The sequence below is a fragment of the Ursus maritimus genome, unplaced genomic scaffold (genome assembly GCF_017311325.1).
Source record: "Ursus maritimus isolate PB19 unplaced genomic scaffold, ASM1731132v1 scaffold_14, whole genome shotgun sequence".
Lineage (NCBI taxonomy): Eukaryota > Metazoa > Chordata > Mammalia > Carnivora > Ursidae > Ursus > Ursus maritimus.
This window is the reverse complement of record NW_024423786.1, coordinates 46,230,274-46,250,749: the sequence shown is the minus strand read 5'-3', so window position 1 is coordinate 46,250,749 and position 20,476 is coordinate 46,230,274. Positions and strand designations below refer to the sequence as shown.

The following is a 20,476-nucleotide window of genomic DNA, read 5'->3' as shown; positions in this document are numbered from 1 at the left end:
ACCATGCATATTTCTTTTTCTGTGAAGCATCAGTTTGCATAATTTTTCCTTTTTACTTCGAGTTTTTTTGTTTTTTTTCTTATTGATTTATAAGGACTCTTTAAATATAAAGAGAATTAGTTTCTTTTCTGTTATGCAAAAATTCTTTCCCAGGATGTCTTTTAACTTTATTTTAGTTTTCATTCATTTCTTTGTAGTCATATTTATTAGCTTTTCTTATAGCTTTTTTTTTTTTTTAATGCTTGGAAAAGCCCTTCACACTCTAATGCTAAACTGTGAAACTTGTTTGTTTTCTTCTAATGGATTTATTTATTAAAAAATGTTATTTAACTTTAATTTTACTTAATATTTTTATTATTTCTTATATTTAATCCTTTTTCCATATGAAATCCATGCTGGTGTAAGTGCTGAAGCAGAAATCTGTTTTCTTTCCTCCAAATGGCTAATTATTTTAACATAATTTGATACATATTTTGTATTTGTCTTAGAATTTTAAATAATAGCAGCTTTACGATAAACTGAATTTGTTCATATATTAGGGTTTATTTCTGGACTCCATTCTGTTCTATCTATATATTCATACATAAGCACTAAGCAGTCTTCATTATCATATTAAAAACACATTTTCATACTTGATAAGTTTGGTCCTATCTTATTACTTTGCATTTACATTTTTTCTTGCATTTCTATTTTTTTCATTTGAACTCTATGATTAGATTGGGTAGTTTGAAAACTACTCTTGACATTTTTAATTAGCTAGTGCTTTGGGTGTCATCCTTGCCAAGGATAAAGTTAAACGTGGCCCTCAATTCATGACTAATTATCATCATTTTTTCTGTGCAATACTTACTTATTCCCATTCATTCCAATTCTCCATCTCCAGCCCTCCACCAATATGATTCTAGAGCATTCAATCCTTTTATTTGCATAATTCTTTGTTTTGGGTGTATGTATTTTAAAATTCACAGGCACATGTTATATCACAGATCTCCTGCTGGTTCTTACCTTTCTCAGAAACATAGCACTATGATTTTATTAGACATTCCTGCTTCTCTGTTACATTTAGGTTATTGCTTTGAACTGTCATACAGAACTTCCCTCTCTAGTCCCTTAGAGCTGAATACCCAGGAGGCTTCCATCTCATTACTGCAATGAACATGTTAGTGTGCATGTATCTACCTGTCTGAGAATTTCTCTGGGTTCTACGCCCAAGAGCCAGCTTGCTAGGTCATGAAACACACATTGCCTTTCCTTGACCACACTGAGGCCTTCTAGAGTGTCCATACCTTCACTTTCAGCACATGGGGTCTCCCTACCCCTACACCTCAGCTACTTAATCCTTACCATTACCGACCATGTTAATTCTCCCCTCAAATAGATGTGAAGTAGTATCTCATTACTAGATAATTTCCATTTCTCTCATAACCAGTGACTTTGGGCTTCTCTTCATGTTTTAAATCTCTGAGTTTGAGCTCCCATGAATTCCTAGATCGTGTCCTTTGTCTACTTATCTCTTGAGTCCCTGTCATCTCTCTTGTTGATTTGCAGGAATTTCTTGTATATTCAAGATATTGTTCTAGATCCATGTATTTATTGCAGATCATCTTCTGCAAATCTCTCATCTGAATGTTAATTTGGTCCATGGTTCCTCAGTGTCTTTTGTTAAACAGAAATCCTTAATTCTGTGCATATTTTTCTTTTTTTGTCTTCCAGTTTATGTTTTGGGAATTTTAAGAATTCCTTCCTACTCACAGGTCGCAAAGATGTCTTCTATGTTATATCTTCTTTTAACTTTATGGTTTTACCTTTCAAGTATAAGAGAAGACTCCATCTTGATGTGGAGTGCATGCTAATCCAGTTCTTTCTGTTTCCGCATCATCGGTTGTCTCAACCATCCATTGTCCAGGGGTTGTGGGGCCTCCTTTACCAGATGTTACGTTTTTACCTATTCATGTGCCTGTCTCTGAGCTCTCTATCCTGTGCCATGGGTCTGTTTTCCTGTTCTTGCAACAGTGACATGCTGTTTTTATTTTATTTTATTTTATTTTATTTTATTTTATTTTATTTTATTTTATTATTTATTACCACACTTTTATAATAGGTCTTAATATTTGGTGGATGAACTCTCTTTCTTCGATCTTTTATTTTTAAATTGACATAGCTCTTGAACTTTATTTTTTCAAATTGAATAAGATTACTGAGTTCCAAAAAAAAAAAAAACCCCAAAAAACCAAAACTAGATTTTTACTGGATTGCCTTGAATATATCAATTAACTTACAAAGAATTCACACCTTTATAATATTAGGTCATCCCACCTTAGAGTGCAGGTCTTATTTGTTCAAATAACCTGTTAAGTCCAGTATAGAGATTTTTTTTTTCCTTTTCAGCTAATTGTATACCTTAAAAAACTTTCTTATGCAAATGTATTAACACTTTTAAGGATACCCTGTGAATGTTGTGCTTTGCTCAGAAGTGCTTCTAAAAATACTAGGCTAAATTTCCTTCTGTTGACTTTTGTGATTTTGATTTTCTAATGCTTAAATCTTTGGCCCATCTGGAATTTATTTTGTTATAGAAGTGAGGGTCAGAGCAAGGTGGAGAGAGGATCTCCAGGGGCAGTAAGAGGGCTAGGGGAGTCTTTGATTCAATCCCTGGATAATTGTTGGGGGGCTTGCTTAGGGACGACCTGGCCCAGTTGCCCTTCCTGACCATGTGCATCAAGGAGAGTCTGCGGCTGCACCCCCCGGTTACAGTCATTGCCCGCCGCTGTACCCAGGACGTCGGGCTCCCTGATGGCCGCGTCATCCCCAAAGGTGTCTACAGCATCAGGGGGAGGAGGGTGGTGGTCCCATCAGCTGAGACCTCATCCTGACTGTTTCTCTTCTCCCTCATAGGGAACATCTGTGTCATCAGCATCTTTGGGATTCATCACAACCCCTCTATCTGGCCGGACCCTGAGGTGCTGTCCTTCCCTTTTCTCCATCCCATGACCCGACGAGGGGTGGGGTCCTGAACAGGGAAGTCACCCACATCTGTCTTTTCTAGGGTTGTCTGGGTATCTTGAGAAACCCCAACCAGTAGCCCTGCCTCTTTCCACCCCCAGGTGTACAATCCCTTCCGCTTCAACCCAGAAAACCCCCAGAAGAGGTCTCCCCTGGCTTTTATTCCCTTCTCTGTGGGCCCCAGGTGAGCCCAGTGGGCATCTGAGGTGGGAATGGGGCGGTGGGAGCAGGGGTCTGGGACTAAAATCCCAGACATGGCTGTGGGGGCGGGAAAGGGGGGAAATTGAGGATGGCTCTCCTTCTCTCCCCTCCTCCAGAGGTTAGAGGTAAGGGTCTGGGAAATAGGGGTTGGGTCCCCTCTCCAACAAGGGGTCTGCCGTGTGGGCAGAGCCCCTTCCCCCTGTCTGCTGGCCTGATGAGTTCAGGTCTGGGGTCTGAGCCAAGCTCAGGGGATAGGCAAGCCCATATGGGGGTCTCAGGCGTGGTTAGTCCCCTTCTGGATCCCTGCGGGCCGGGCTGGGGGTCTGGGGTCTGGGGCCTGGTTCTGGGCGCGACGGGATGTGCTGGGGTTCCTGGCTAGTCAGAGCCCCCACTCCCGCCCGCAGAAACTGCATTGGGCAGACGTTCGCCATGACAGAGATGAAGGTGGTCCTGGCGCTCACGCTGCTGCGCTTCCGGGTGCTGCCAGATGAGGAGGAGCCGCGCAGGAAGCCGGAGCTCATCCTGCGCGCGGAGGGCGGGCTTTGGCTGCGCGTGGAGCCGCTGAGCGCGGGCCCCCAGTAACCAGCCAGCTCCTGGCTTGGGATCTACCCAGACCCTACACGCCTCGCTTTGCACAATCCCAGGAATGAAACTGCCATCTCTTCTGCCGGAGCCTCACTGAGTACCAGCAGGGGGCGCTTGGGACCTGTGGGAACCCAGGGGTGGGTGAGGCGGAGTAGAGAGAAGGCTGCTGTCTGAGCCCAAGACCCTGACAGCCTTTCCAGCTGACCGCAGGCCCCCATGTTGAGTGCTGGTTTTCCCAGAGCCCAATAAGGGAGTTTATCCTGTAGACAATAAGGAGTCATGGGAGGTGTTTGAGCAAGGGAGAGACCAGGGTTAAGGACCGACTTAAGGGGCATGTTTGAGGCTCTGGGTCACAGAGGAGAAGCCATGGTGGAACAGCAATCTGATCACCCTGACCTCTGTTCCTATCTAATATACCCCAACTTTTCTTACCACAGAATCCTTTGCTATGTTTCTATAGTTACTATGTTTACTTCAGCATAACAAATATAGATACTTTATCCTGTGTGTCTGATCATTGCAATCACTGTATCTGTTATACAGTCTGTTGTTTTGCTGGTTTTCATTGGTGGGGTTGTTGTTCTTGTGTGTCTGGTTATCTTTGCCTGAGTATTGGGTATGATATTTGAAATAACATTTGTAGAAGCTGAAGAAGGTAGCTTTCTCTAAGGAGGAAGTCATGGAGCTTTACTGATTTAGGATTATGTTAAATGAAGTTCAAGGCTTGTGGTGCCCAAGATCAGGAAGGCACTTTAAAGGTTTTATTTTATGTATTTGACAGAGAGAGATAGAGAGAGAGGGAACACAAGCAGGGGAGTGTGAGAGGAAGAAGCAGTTTCCAGCCGAACAGGGAGCCTGACATGGGGCTCGATCCCAGAACCCTGGGATCATGACCTGAGCAGAAGGCAAACGCTTAATGGCTGAGCCACCCAGGCGCCCCAGGGAAGGCACTTTAAATTCTAGCTGAGATCACACTTGCAGGCTCCTCCACTCCTCTCACCAAAAAGGGCAAAATTGTAATTCACGTTTGTTTAGCTCTAGGTTTCTGTTTTCATTTGAGTGGTGTCTTTGTAATTCTTTACTGTCTTTTCTGGTCATGTATTCATTTGAGACATTGGAAAAGTATCCAGCTGTGAGAGTTGTTTTTGAAAAATTGGAAGTTTAATCCAAATAACCTAGCTTGCTATTAGTGGGAACAGGAAGTCTCAGTTGGAATTTTAATGCTCACGATCCAGTTATTGCTCCACTCTTGAATGTATTGAGGGTGATAATTGCCTTTAAGTGTATAGGTTCCCAGACCACAAAAAGCTCACATCAGGGCTTAAGGGAGAGGACAGCACATCACCCAGAGACCCTGGAACTTGGGCTAAATGGAGGGAGCTGGTGCACTTTGAGGTTGACTTCCCTGGGGGTGTTCCTTGTATAGGAAGAAGAGTACATATTAGATGCTTTGGTAGTCAACAGGATGGACGGTGTCAGAGACTGCTGTGTATCCTGACGTTCCTTTTTGCCTTTCTGTAATCCTCAGCTTTTAGTTAGGTGCACGACAGGCTGAAATACAGATAGTATTTGAATGCTTTTCTTGAAATTAGATTGGCTAAATGAGTATGCCCTGTTCCATAAGGAAAAGTCAAAGAGTACCTGTTAATTCTGGAAACCCTCCTGAAGAGAAAGCTGGACATTGTCCAGTTTCCCCATTCTTCTTTTCTGCTTCTTGGGTAGCTGGAGCTCCCTCTTGGATCGGATCAAGAGGATAAGACCATTCTTTTTAGGAAAGGTATGGCAGATAACTAAATGCAGTGAGGGTCAGATGACCCTGATCCAGCACACCTTGGAGTTGTACTACCAAGATCACAATCCCAGTGTGCTGTTTTCTAGCTGTGTGGGTTGGGGAAAATTGTTGATCTCTCTGAGCCTCAGTTCCATTACCATGTGGTAATAGCTACCTTATTACACTGATGGGGAGATTGCATAAGCAAGCACGTGCAACATCACTGAGTCAATATCTGGTAAGCATCAGTACTCAGTGAGGGTTAATTTGTTCCCTTCTCTTTTCTTTTTGCATCACGTTCTGAAATTTAAAAAGCTTTAGTCACAAAGTTAAATTTAAGTATCGGTAAATGTGGCAACCTTCTGTTGAAGAAAACTATCATTAGAAGACCCAGTTAGTCGTAAATATCCATAGTTACCCCGGAGAAACTCCAAGGTCCCTTTGATGGCAACCTGGTCTTGAAGCTAGGAACTGAAAGAAAAATTTTTCCGCCTAGAGAGGCATGATCCGGGCTTCATTTTTGCCTAATGTTTCAAGAGGTGGAGGTCATGTGGGTCCCAGTAGTGAGGTGGGGAGTGGAACTCCCTCCTTCAGCACCCGGGACAGTGGCCACCCCTGAACTCCCTCCTCTCGGGCTGTAGGAGCACCCCCCCCACACACACTGGGGTACAGAGTCCAGGGCCTCAAATCCTTTCTCGTGCTCACAGATTGGGGTCTTGTAGGCTTACTGACTGCAAAATATGAAAGGAACATCACAACATGAAATGAATAAGTTTTTAATATATTTTAAGCTGAAAATTACATGTGTTTTTCTTTGCCGAGTTCTTAATTAAAATATTTTTTGTATTCCCCAAATGAAATGTCTTCATAGAAGAACACAAAGAAGAAAAAGTAAGAAATAAAAATCATTTTTATATCCATAATTCACACATGTCAAATTAATCACTGGTCATATTTTCTCACATATACATCCAGCTTTTATTTATATATAATCTTTATACAAGTAAGAAAATGTTATTTACATCTAGATGTATTATATTTACATGTAATCTTCTGTTTAAAAATGCTATTTTACTGGCTAATAAGCACATGAAAAAATGCAACATCATTAGTCAGTAGGGAAATGCAAAGCAATGCTTCATGTGAGACCACTTCGTACCCGCCAGGATGGCAAGAGTCAAGAAGGGAAAATAACAGGTCTGGTGAAGATGTGGAGTAGTTGCATCCCCGACCCAGTGCCGGTGGGAATGTAAAATGGTGCAGCCCCTATGCAAAACATTTAGAATTTCCTCAATAAATCAAACATAGAACTACCATATGCGGCACCAATCCCATGTCTAGGTATATACCCCAAAGAATTGAAAGCAGGTGTTCAAACAAAATCTTGTACGTGAGTTCATAGTGGCACTATTCACAATCGTCAAAAGTTGGATATTTGGGAAACAATCCAAATGTCCATGATCAGACGAGTGGATAAACAAAATGTGGTATATCCATAACAAGAATTTTACCGGATTATAAAAAGGAATGAAGCACTGATACATGCTACAGCATGGATGAACTTTGAAAACATGATACGGAGTCATACGTCACATATTGTATGATTCCATTATATGGAATGCCCAGGATAGGAAGACCTATAGCTATGAAAAGCAGATTGGTGGTTGCCAAGGCTGGAGGGTGGGAGGAGAAACTGGAGGGTGACTGTACTGGGTATGGGTCTCCTTTTTGGGTGATGAAATGCTCTGGCACTAGTTAGAGAGTGTGGTTGCACAACACTGTGGATGTACTAAATACATGAAATTGTACACTTTATAATGGTTAACATGGTGAATTTTATGTTATGTGCATTTTGCCTCAACAACAAAGGATTCTATCATATATATTTTTTGTTAATCTGGGTTTTTCATATAATAATATATTGTAAGCATCTTTCCATGACATTGAATCATCTTTCCGTGACATAAAATCATCATTTTGGGGTCTTAAGTGTTAAGTTTCAAGCCATTTTTAATTTTTTGAATGGCATTATATTAGAAAATAATTTAGGGGGCACCTGGGTGGCTCAGTGGTTAAGCATCTGCCTTTGGCTTGGGTTGTGATCTCAGGGTCCTGGGACAGAGTCCTGCATTGGGCTCCCTGCTCAGCAGGGGAGTCTGCTTCTTTGACTCCCTCTCCCTCTCTCTCTGCCCCTGCTCCTGTGCACATGCTCTCAATCTCTCTCTCTCTCTTGCTCTCTCTCAAAAAAAAAATCTTTAAAAAAACAATTCAAAATTTTGTCTCAGGAGCATTTGGGTGGCTCAGTCAGTTGAGGCTCTGACTCTTGATTTTAGCTCAGGTCATGATCTCGGTGTTGTGGGATCAAGCCCCCTGATGGGCTCAGTATTCAGTGGGGAGTCTGCATGACATTCTCTCTCTCTCTTTCTTCCTCTGCCCCTCCCTCCACTCACGTGCTCTAAATAAATAAATAAATAAATAAATAAATAAATAAAATCTTAAAATTTTGTCTTGCTCTGCAAGAATTCTCTTCATGCACATTGATGGCTTGAGCTATCACTATCAACTATAAATTGAGTTACTCTAAAATAACTTTTTTCAAAAATAATAGATTTTATTGTTAGTACTTTTTTATTCTTATTTTTCAAAAAGATTTGCTTATCTAATGAATCACTGAACACTACATCAAAAACTAATTATGTCCTATACAGTGGCTAACTGAACATAATAAAAAAAAGAAAGAATCACAAAAAAAAGATTCACTTATTTATTTTAGAGAGAGAGAGAGAGAGAGAGTGTGTGTGTGTGAGAAAGCAGGGGAGGGGCAGAGGGAGAGAGAAACTCAAGCAGTCTCTGCACTGAGTGCAGAGCCCAACATGGGGCTCGATCTCACCACCCAGAGATCAGACCCGAGTGAAACCAAGAGTTGGATGCTTAACTGATTGTGCCACCCAGGTGCCCCTGTTTCATTTATTTTTTTAAAAGTAGGCTCCACGCTGGGCGTGGAGTCCAGGGCAGGGCTTGAACTCAAGACCCTGAGATCAAGACCTGAGCTGAGATCAAGACCTGAGCCAATATCAAGAGTTGGACGCTTAACTGAGCCACCCAGGCACAGTAAAAACTGTAAAAAATTACAGTTTTAATTTTACAGAATAATTGAGCACATACGTATAGTTTCCTATAGTTCCATATACCCATCCCACCCCAACACCAACACCCAATACAGAATTTGCCCTCAATCAGATAACTTCTGATATCTAAGTTTTATTTATATAGTAATAGATACACATACAGTTGTGTAAGATGTGGGGGTAGTTAAACACCTTTCATAGAACACGAATGGCCTGGGGACTCCACAGACACTGATGTTTTTGTCCTATTAACAGCAGTACACCACTGAGAAGGGAGAAGGCAATACTTCCAACTCCCCCAGGTAAACACGGACTTCATCCTCACACCAGTCTTATGGATTGGAGAGATTAACTCACTTGCTCAAGGTCACTCGGTAAGTGGTGGAGTGGAGGTGAATTTGGTCAGCTTGGTTTCAGAGTTACATCTTAACCTACAAAGGAAGTGATTTTCAAGGTGTATCTCAGCCGTAGATAGCTCAGATCACCTGGGAACCACTCCAGCCTCACTACACGAGACTCTTTGACAGCTACTAAATTTTTAAATGGAATATTTTTGGCAGGGAATATATTCACTCATGTAAAAAAATACGCAGTGAAAAATAGTGGTCCTCTGTCCTTCATTTCCCTGGTTTCTTCATCTTTAGGTCAATACCTTTACATTTGCATATATTTTCATGATATATTTAAGCAAATAATATATGTGCTTAGTTACCTTTTGCCTCATCTTAAAATTGTATGTAATTTACAAAAGTGAAATTTGTGCTATTCGGTGAACAGTTTTAAGTTTTGGCAAATGCCTGAGTTGTGTAGCCAAAACTACCCACGGTTACTTTTGGGAGTCAAAAATCCCCTTTGACTCACACCCCTGGGGAGCACTGATCTGTACCCTCCACCTCCAGGGTCTGGTTTCTTTCACTCAACACAATGCATCTGAGTTTCATCCATGTTGCTGTACTGGTACTTTGCTTCTTTTTATTGCTAAAGCAATATTCTATCCTCGGGATTAGCCACTCTTTCTTCACCAGTTGAAAAACATATGGATTGCTTCCAATTTGGGGCTATTATGAAAAAGACTACTACGAATATTTGTGTGCAAGTGTTCATTGCTCCTGGAGTGGGATGGTTGGGCCATCTTGTATGTGTCTGTTTGACATTAAAAGAAATGAGCAAGCTGTTTCCAGAGTGTCCAGCATTTTAAATTACAATCGGTAACATATGAGGGTTCTAATTGTGCCATGTACTCACTGGCACTTGGGATTGTCAATTCTTCACCCAGCCATCCTTATGAATGTGTGATATTTCACTGTGGTTTTTGTTTGCATTTTTTAATGGCTAATGATGCTGGACATTTTTTCATGAGCCTATTTGCCATCCGTTTATCTTCTTTGGTGAAGTGCCTGCTTGAATCTTTTGCTTGTTAATTTTCTGTGTGTTATCTGCCTTCTTGTTGTTGGATTTTGAGATTCTTTATGTATTCTGCATGTAAGTCCTTTGTCAGATGTGTGATTTGCAAGTCTTTTGTCCTAGTCTGTGGCTAACCTTTTCATTATCTAAGTTTCCTTCACAGAGCAAACATTTTTAAAATAAAGTACAAGGTAGTACAAGGTAGCATTCATTTTATGGATTATGCTTGTGGTGTTGTATATTAGAACTATTTTGTCTGACAAGATCGCAAAGATTCTCTTCTATTTTTCTTTCTAAAAGTTTTAGATTTTACGTAATTTAGTTCTACGATCCATATTAAGTTAAATTTTGTGAAAGTGTGAGGTATGAGTTCACTTTTTTCTTTTTCTTTTCTTTCTTTCTTTCTTTCTTTCTTTCTTTCTTTCTTTCTTTCTTTCTTTCTTTCTTTCTTTCTTTCTTTCTTCCTTGCATGTGGATGTCCAGTTGTTCCAGTACCATTTATTGAAGACTATCCTTTGTGTATTGATTTTCCTTGCATGTTTTTAAAAAGGTCAATTGACCAAATTTGGGTGGGTCTACTTCTGGACTGTATTCTGTTCCATTGGTTTATGTCTAATCTTGGGCCAATACCACACTGTCATGGTTATCATTGTTTTATAGTATGTCTTGAAAGGGGTAATATGACTCCTTCCGTTACATTTTCCTTTTTAAAAAGTTTTTGACTATTCTAAGTCTTTGGCATCTTTAGCCAGGGTCTTTAATGTGCTTTATTTCATTTCATCCTTGTAACAATCATCTGAAGAAGGTATTTTCATCACCTACGTTTCACGGATGGGAGAATGGAAAGGTAAAGACACAGATAACGGTGGCGCTCGGATTTAAACCCAAGCCCGCCCAACTCCAGGCTGCTGGCTGTGTCTTGCTAGGTCTCAAGCCCTCCCCTAAAGAGTGGCATCCATCTAATTCACTCACTTGGAGCGGGGAGCGGGGGCCCTTCTTTCTTCCGTTTATGAGCGCTTAGAAGCTGAGGGTTTCTGTACCAGTGGCGCCTCCTGCTGGAAGGTGGGTGTATGGCACAGCCAAGCGCTGCCGCACAGAAAGCAGCTCACCTGAAGTTTCTGCCCCTGAGAGGGACAGAAAGGGCTCCAGTCTCCAAGATTCCTAGGACCTGTCCCCAGAAAGTTCTTAAGCCTCCACTCCACCTCTCTCTAAGCTCAGTTCCACTGTCCAAGCTGAGCCCTCATTCTGTGTCATCTCTAGCACAGACTCCCACCTGCTCTTAGGAGCCCCTTCTGCCCACCCTCACCAGCAGCCAGAGATCCCACCTTCCATGACTCCCTAGTGCCCAAAGAATCCAACCAGAAGGCTCTCTGGTCTGACACTCATAATATTTTTTAAAAAATGGTATATGAAAATATTTTTTCCAATTGTTTTCCAATTTTACTGCAGGTTTACTGCAGGTTTGGCATACCTTTTCTGTAAAGGATCATGAGTAAATATTTTAGGCTTTGCACATCCCATTCAGGATCTCCTCCTTCTCTTGCTTCTTCTCCTTTTACAATCCTTTTAAAATATAAAAACACTTCTAGCTTATAGACCATAAAAAACAGACCACAGGACAGATTGTGTCCATGGACCATGGTTTGCTGACCCCTGGAATACAGAAATAGAATTTCTATGTTCTATATTCTACATAGAATATATTCTATATAGATTTTTGTGTATTGATCATGTATCCTGAACTCTATTGGATAATTCCCATTGGCATATAAATAATGGCGTTATTTCATCAATCTTAAAAAGTCCCTTCTCTTGATCCACTTTCCCATCAACTGAGGTACCGTTTCTTTCCTCCACCACACAGCTAACCCCTTCAAAGTGTGATCTATACTTGTAGTGTTAAGTATCTCTTATTCCGGTACAAACAGGCTTTGGCTAAGGACCGTCATGGTGTGTGAATGAGAGATGGTGAAGAAAGGCATGAAGGTCTTGGGTCCCCAGGACTCTGCTGCACCTGTGTGTGTAGTTCTAAAAGACGCTAGCCTATCAACGACTGCTGTGGGTCTCCTTCCTCTCCTGGTGCGTCGGACGCACCCTCTGCTGGACAGTTTGGGGACAACAGACTTCACGGCATCTGGTCTCCATTAGTTCAATATGCGTCTGGTATAAGTGTATGTGTGACTGTGTGCGCGTTCGCACTACTGTGTGTACACATGTGTGAGCGTGCATGTATGTGAATGTATGCATGTAATTGGGTGTATGCGTGTGAATATGTGTGCACATGTGTTTGTGTGTGCATGTGTATGTAATTGTATGCCCGTGGGGGAGCATAGGTGTTTGTATGTGACTGTGTGCGGGTGTAAGGGTGTGACTGTGTGTGTCTTGAAGAACTAAACCCTGTAACTGGCAGGGTCCTTAGATGACTAAATAAGAGTGAGGTTTTTTTTGTTTTGTTTTGTTTTAAGATTTATTTATTTGAGAGAGAGAGAGAGAAAACGCGCGGGGGGTGGGGGGAGGCGGGAGGCAGAAAAAGAGAATCCAAGCAGACTCCGCACTGATCACGGAACCCAAGGCGGGCTCAATCCCAGAACCCTGAGATCATGACCTGAGCTGAAACCAAGAGTCGGAAGCTCGACCGAGTGGGCGGAGCAGGTGGCCCTAAGCGTGAGTGTAAGTAGGAGTCCTTTGCAAAGGTATGGGCATGGCCAAGGGAAACCGTCAGGGCTAGTTCAGCGTCCTGGGGGTAGCAACAGCTGAGAGCTGCCATCACCCCCAGGTCCCTGGGACCAAGGAGTAGCTAGCTATTCCTGGAATCCAGAGGGCTTCGCTGCCGTGGAAAGGGCTGTCATGCAAAGTCTATCCTTTGGCAGATATTGGATGTCATTTTTCTAATATCCTCTGACCAGGGTGCGTGTCTGCTCCACATGCCTCCGCAGATGGGGGGTTCACTCAGCTCCTCTTTTTAGCAGGGTGGCCCCCTTGCCTGCTGGCTAAGCAGACATCAGAATGGGGGGCGAAATCCTGCCTCTCTGCTTGCAAGCTCTACTGCTTTTATTGTGATGTTCTTGGGGTCTCCCTCCATTGGCTGTTGAGTGAGAAATGCCCCTTTTGTGCTCCACGGGGATGATCTCTCTTGACAGCAACATACCCTGCTGGAGTGGTGGGGGTGGTCTGACTACTTTTCAGAGCTGGTACCATCCGAAAACTCTTGTCCAGGGGAAGTTGATGTCAACTATTGTGGGGCCTCAGACTTGCCTGAAGTTTCCCTTCAGACTATACCAAAGCCAGCTCCTTTGCTCTCCTGGTACTTTGGGCAAGAAGCTGGCAGCTCCAGCTTATGTACCTGACCCTTGCCATGCTTCAGGGGCTGGTTGGGTTTCCTGATCTTTACTACAGTCACTGAAATGTAGCAACTATTTCCTGCTTGAGTGCTGGCCCAGATACCACCACCACGGATCTCCTGCAGGACTGGCTCTGAGTGAAATTGCCTCACTGTCTTTGTTTATCTCAGCATGTCTGAGGAAGGAAGTAAGAATGACACAGTTATTAGGCCATTTGATTACCCCACTCTGCACTGGATCTTTACGGTCTTGGTGTTTTAGGGGTGGGAAGTGATGTTTATTTGCTGTTCACTCCTCCATGTCATTCAGGTTTCCTGTCAAAGGTCACCTGCACAGGGCAGCCCTCCCTGATTGCCCCTTGGTCACTTGCTAACTCTTCTCATTCTGTTACTTTCCTTTATTACCATTACCATCTGACTTGGTCTTATTTCCCGTTGGCTTCCCCCATCAGACATGATCACCACCATCCAGAGACCTCATCTGTCTTGATCATCCCGGGTCCTGGGTCCCAGCACTGTGCCTGGTACAGAGTGGGTGCTCAAGTACAGTTTGTTGCTGAAGAATGAGCTATCTGGGAGGTATAAGTCCCTTTCTCCACTTTACCGAGGGCGCATGAAGCTCAGAGAGGACAAGTGACTTGACCAAGGTCACACAGCCAGCCAGCACGGCTGGGATCTGAACTTTGTTGTGCTGAATCCAGAAGCGTTTCTTCCCAATGGCCAAGGAAAGGAAAAGAGGGACTCTAGCCACCAGGCAGCCCGCATGCTTGCTCTAGAGAGACCCCAGGCTGACTCCTGGGAGGTGTGTCTTCATGGTGACACAAAGGAAAAACTGCTCATCTGTTTTGTGCACGAACTATGTGCTGCCCCCCTAGCCCCACTGTGCCAAATCCTCACTTCTTTTAAAATTGGTGTTTTAGTGATAAAAATTATAGCAGCACAGTGTGGAAAACAGAAAACATTAGAAACAAGTTGCAACTTGAAAGGATGAAGACTCCAATTCTACTTCTCCGTCCAATTCCACTGTGTTGTGTGGATTCTCCTGGAATTTTTTCAGTCTATATGCAAACATGTGCACACACAGACCCCTATGCATATTTGTAGGTTTTATATGTAGATGGGACCATTACTCATATGTGAATTTTTTATTGAGATATAACTGACATGTAACATTATATTAGTTTCAGATGTACACATGATTTAATATTTGTGTAGGTTGCAAAATGATCACCACAATAAGTCTAGTTAACATCCATCACCACCCAGAGTTACAGGATTTGTTTTTCTAGTGATGAGAACTTTTTAAAAAAGATTTATTTATTTATTTATTTTAGAGATATTTATTTATTTATTTGAGAGCGAGAAGGAGAATGAGAGTGCGGGGAGGAGCATGGGGAGAGGGACAAGCAGACCCCGTACTGCGCACGGAGCCTGACACAGGGCTGGAAATCTCATGACCCTGAGATCATGACTTGAGCCAAAATTAAGAGTCAATTGCTTAACTGACTGAGCCACCCAGGCGCCCATTATTTATTTATTTTAGAGAGTGAGCGAGCAGAGGAGGGGCAGAGGGAGAAGATGAGGGAGAGAAGCAGACTCCCTGCGGAGTCCGGAGCCCGATTTCCACAACCCATGAGATCACGACCTGAGCTGAAACAGTTCGATGCTCAACCAACTAAGCACCCAGGCGCCCCTAGAGATGAAACTTTTAAGATCTACTGAGCAACTTTCAGATACATATACAGTGCTATTAACTGTAGTCATGAAGCTATACATTGCATCCCTAGGACTGACTTATTTCACAACTGGAGTTTGTACCTTTTCACCCCTTCACCCACTTCACTCACTGCCCACACCCTGCCTCAGGCAACCATCAATGTGCCCTCTGTTTCCATGAGTTCATTTATTTTTTAAAGATTCTGTATAAGTAAGATCATATGGTATTTGTCTTTCTCTGTCTGGCTTATTTCACTGAGCATAATGACCTCAAGGTCCACCCGTCCATCCATGTTGTCACAAATGGAAAAATTTCCTTCACACATCACTTCGAAAGGTGCTTTCCCCTCCTCTCTCTGACCTGTCTGATGGAATGCTTGCAATGCTCTGTGATGTTTTATCACGCCCACTTTACAGATGTGAAGACTGAGGCTCAGGGGGCTGACAGGCTGTGTCCAAAGCTGGTGACTCACAGAGTGACTGCCATCTCTGGTCTGACACACGCTTGCCTACTTCCTGGTTCTGGGTGGGAGTGGAAGGATCAGCCTCTGCTTCTCAGTGTGTGGCTGCCCTCCCTCCGACACAGGCTGGGGGACATTCCAGAAGCCCAACTGTGTGATTAAGCATCTGAGACATTCCTTGTTGGATAAGAAACACTGGGGATGCTCCAGCCTCCTGGAGCTCAGAGCCAAAAGACCCCACCTGAGGCTTCCTGGCTCAGGAATCAGGGGGAGCCCTGGTCTGATAGACTCTTCCTTTGTGATGCTGCAGAGACCTGCTGGGGTTTTAGTCCTTGACATGGCTGGTGAAAGTTCAAGACCTGCTTAGGGCTTCAATATGGGGCCAGATTTTGTTGCCTACCTTGGCTTTGCTCAATTGTGTGATTTTGTCTGTTGGTGCTCTTAACCCCAGTGTCAAAAGAACATGAACCCACTTGCCTTTTTGTGCAGCATGGGTAACCCACCCCGCATGCTTGACCTTGGTGACTCATCCTTTTCTGCTGATCTCTGTTCACCCTGAAGCCTGGCTTAAGGTGGAACCCCTACCCCTGGCACATCACGTATCACTGATATGTATTTTTTTTTACTTTAAAAAATATTTTATTTATTTATTTGTCAGAGAGAGGGGGGTGGAGGATGAACACAACCAGAAGTGGCAATCAGAGGGACAAGCAGTCTCCCCGCTGACCAAGGAGCCTAATGAGGGACTTGATCCCAGGAACCTGGGATCATGACCTGAGCTGAAGACAGACACTTAACCAATGGAGCCCTCACTGATACATTATTGATCATTCATTTGATCATTGCCCATCTCCCCACAAGATGTGAGCCCATTGACAGCAGCGACTGAGTCAGCTGTGCTCATTGCTGCATCCCCAGTGTCTAAAATATGCACAACACACAAGATAGGTACAAAAACTTAGAACCACGAAAGACTATGGACTCTGGGAAACAAACTGAGGGTTTCAGAGGGGACGGGGGTGGGGGATTGGGCTGGGCTGGTGATGGGTATTAAGGAGGGCACATATTGCATGGAGCACTGGGTGTTATATGCAAACAATGAATCATGGAACATTACATCAAAAACTAATGATGTACTGTATGGTGAATATGGTGAATAACATGATAAAAAATTAAAAAAACAAGAAAAGGGGGGCGCCTGGGTGGCACAGCGGTTAAGCGTCTGCCTTCGGCTCAGGGCGTGATCCCGGCGTTCTGGGATCGAGCCCCACATCAGGCTCCTCCGCTATGAGCCTGCTTCTTCCTCTCCCACTCCCCCTGCTTGTGTTCCCTCTCTCGCTGGCTGTCTCTATCTCTGTCGAATAAATAAATAAAATCTTAAAAAAAAAACAAGAAAAGGAAAAAACCACTTATGGTCATATGAACAGCACCTGGGGATTTAGATTTTTTTCCTCTTATTTTATAACTGAAAAACAAACAAACAAACAAACAAACAACCCAAAGCCAACCCTGGGAATCAGAGAAGAAGCCTTTCCCCTTCCCACCTTCCCTGCAGAACCTGGTGGACTCAGAGGTCTTAAAGCAACATTTCTGAAAACTTGAAGGAAACAGTTTTCCTGAGGATCTACTTAGATGCTGTTTGCAGTCAATAATTCTGGGTAGGGGTGCAAAACTCTGAATTTCCTGTAAGCTCTCAGGTGATACCTAATGTGGAGGTCTGAGGACCACACTGAGTAGCCAATCCGTAGAGCTCATTGCTCCAAACCTTTCCAGGAAATCTTTCCCCAGATATTCAATGAGCATTGCCTATGTGCAAGCTTTGCTGTCACCTGTGCTGTCATATTTACCTCGTCAGCTGTGGGGCTGGAGCAAGTTGCTTCCCATCTGAATCTCTGGTTTCTCCTCTGTAAACACGAGCTCATGATGTGATATTGCAGGGCTGTTGGGTAATTATACAGCAACAACACTAGCAGTAACAGTGACTGGCATTTATTAAGCCCTTCCTCTATCCTACGTGTTTTATATGCATTGTCTTTTAAGACTATTCCTGCCACCTTAGGAGGTGGTGCTAATGAAATGCCCACGTGCAGATGCAAGGAGCATGGTCTGGCCACTCAGGGCACCCAGGGTGAAGTGGGGCTGCCTGGTGCACAGCCTGGCTCCACCAGCTGTAGGATTTTGGACAAGTCACTCAAGGAGCTGAAAAAACTTTCAGCCTCAGCTTTGTAGCCTGTGAAATGAGTGGGGGAAAGTAGTGAATATATCTACAGGACTTAAAACAGGATTGTGGCTCACGTGGGCAAATGCCATTCCTGCTGTAGCTGCCTGCCCATTCTTGGCACACAGTAGGTCCACAGTGAGCTGAGCCCATCTGGGCACTGGGGGCTCTTTCTCTCTCTCTCTCTCTCTCTCTTTTTAAAGATTTTATGTATTTATTTGACAGAGATAGAGACAGCCAGCGACAGAGGGAACACAAGCAGGGGGAGTGGGAGAGGAAGAAGCAGGCTCACAGCGGAGGAGCCTGACGTGGGGCTCGATCCCACAACGCCGGGATCACGCCCTGAGCCGAAGGCAGACGCCCAACGACTGAGCCATCCAGGCGCCCCATGGGGGCTCTTTCTCTTGTGTGTCCAGGATTCTGCCTGGATTAGCGTACTCTGGCCATGCCCCCTGACCCATATGTGGATGGATCTGCCAGCAGGGGAAGTCTACCTTCATGCAGAGGGTGGAAAAGCAGGGCAGGTGGGCGGTGGTGCAACCCACTCCACGGAGGGCTTTAGGACCAGTCACCTGAACCCCCTGGCCCATGGGAGTGGGAGAGAGGGAAGTTTGGGGCATCACCAATACCCTATGAGTGTCGGGAGGACTCTTTCTTCATCCCCTGCTCAGTAGCATTGCCAGGAGCCCCATCCTTCATGTCGGCTTTCACCTAAGACCACCCCATAGACAATTCTGCACAGGACTGAGGAAGGGCCCAGAGGGGAACAGTAAATCTGTTGGTTGATGTATCCTGTATATGAGAGATTAATCTACCGGTAATATGAGTGTCTCAAGAGTTCTCCCTCTGGGTCACCTCATTGCCTGAGATTCCACCACATAAATGTCCCTGGATTCATAGGGCATTGTCCCTTATGAACAGCGTGGAGAAGCATGGCAGAAGGGAAAGGCTTGGGGTTGGGAATATGACAGGTACGGTTTCCTTCAAGCTCTGCATCTTGGGCTAGTGACTTGTCCTCTCTGAGCCTCAGTTTTCTCTTCTGTTAAATAGGTATCTTCCCTCCTGTGGATGTCATCTCCTGGGTCTCTCTGCCTGATCCTAGGGCACTGGCCCAGAGAGCTGAGGGGAGGGTGCAGCATTCTCTCATTAGCAGAACATCTGGCACACAGTAGGTTTTCTTTCTGTAGAACACCAGGAACACAGAAAGAGTATTTTGTGCATGGTACCTGGCACTCCGTGGACATGCTTTATGTGGAGCCCCTAGGACAAAGCAGGCACTCTTTATGGAGTACGTCTGGCACTCTGGAGATATGCTTTATGTAGAACACCTGTCATACCGTAGTCAGATATATGTAGAGTGTACAGCATATCACAGGTGCACTTTATGTAGAGTACCTGGCACACAGTAGGCATGTTTTATGTAAAGTACTTTGCCACAGACTAGGCTCACTTTCTGTAAAGCACCTGACACACGGTAGGTGTGCTTTATGAGGGCACCTGGCACACAGTAGGTGTATTTTACATAGAACACCCAGCACACAGTAGGTGCACTTTACATAGAGTACCCAGCACACAGTAAGTGTGCTTTAGGTAGAGCACCCAGCATTTAGTAGGCATGCCTTAAGGAGGGACCCAGAGCACAGTAGGCATGCTCTAGGTAGAATGGGTGGTATACACAGGATTTGTGTAGAGTACTTGGCACACAGTGGGTGCACATTGTGGAGAGTATGTGGCACACAGTGGGTGCACTTTATATAGTGTACCTGGAACATCGTAAGCACACTTCCATGTAGAGTTCCCACACACTGTAGGCATTCTTTTTGAGGTGCCCAGCACACAGTAGGCACACTTTACATACAGTCTTCTGCAAGAGTAGGTTTACTTATGTGGATGCTGGCTCACAGCAGCACAAATACCAGTTGTCAGCCCTTTCTCCTCTGTCTTTTTGGAGGCGCCTGATCCTTTCCACCTTCCTCTGGAACTGTCTTCTGTCCTTATCTCAGGCCCTCATCTGACCCCCATTTCCCAGATGGCAAGACTGAGCCACAGGGGGCTGGCACAGCCCACAGTCACAGCCAGGACGGGGCAGAACTCCATGCAGGGTCTCCCAGCTCTGCTCCCTCTGTCTGGGCCCCACCTCTCCTGGACCCCTTCAGTCTTACCTCTTCAGCCCCAGGTGAGGGCTGGACCCCTTACCCCCTGAATCTGATACAGGTAATCCCCAGCCAGGCCCATTGCTTTGTTCCTGCCCCCAGCAGTCATGTCTCAATCTAGGCCCTGGGCTGCTTGGAGGCAGGCCTTGAACTCCTGCCAGGGTGTGCAGTCCAGAGGCCAGAGGCTTCCTGATTGTCTTCTGAGAAATGGTGCAGGCCACCCTCTTGAATCACATGTGGAGGGGAGCCCTAGATACATTTTGGGAGGAGGTTGGCCTGATCCTGTTCCCATGGCACCTGAACTCTCAAGGTCAAGCTTTTACCTGCTGCACCCCTGCTTTGAAAGGGCAGGGGTGGCTGTTAACTTGGGGGTCCAGAGTCACCTTTGCCCATCCCCCAACTGAGCCCGTACCCCACGTGGAAGGTGCTGAGTTCTCAGGATCCAGTGCCCAAACTATTCTGATAACACTCAAGTCCCCCTCCCCCACCTACCATT

The 20,476-nt window shown here is 44.5% G+C and overlaps 1 protein-coding gene across 1 annotated transcript in view; it reads left to right on the top strand.

The window, feature by feature from the left end:
• Positions 1-4,294, top strand: part of LOC103677174 (cytochrome P450 4F6-like) — an 18,894-nt gene extending 14,600 nt beyond the window's left edge. The window contains exons 10-13 of the mRNA XM_008706417.2: positions 2,681-2,814; positions 2,896-2,960; positions 3,105-3,187; positions 3,609-4,294. Of these exons, the coding sequence (XP_008704639.2) occupies positions 2,681-2,814; positions 2,896-2,960; positions 3,105-3,187; positions 3,609-3,786 (460 nt within the window). The 3' untranslated portion in view covers positions 3,787-4,294. The remainder of the gene's footprint in view (positions 1-2,680; positions 2,815-2,895; positions 2,961-3,104; positions 3,188-3,608) is intronic.
• The last annotated feature ends 16,182 nt before the right edge of the window (positions 4,295-20,476 follow it).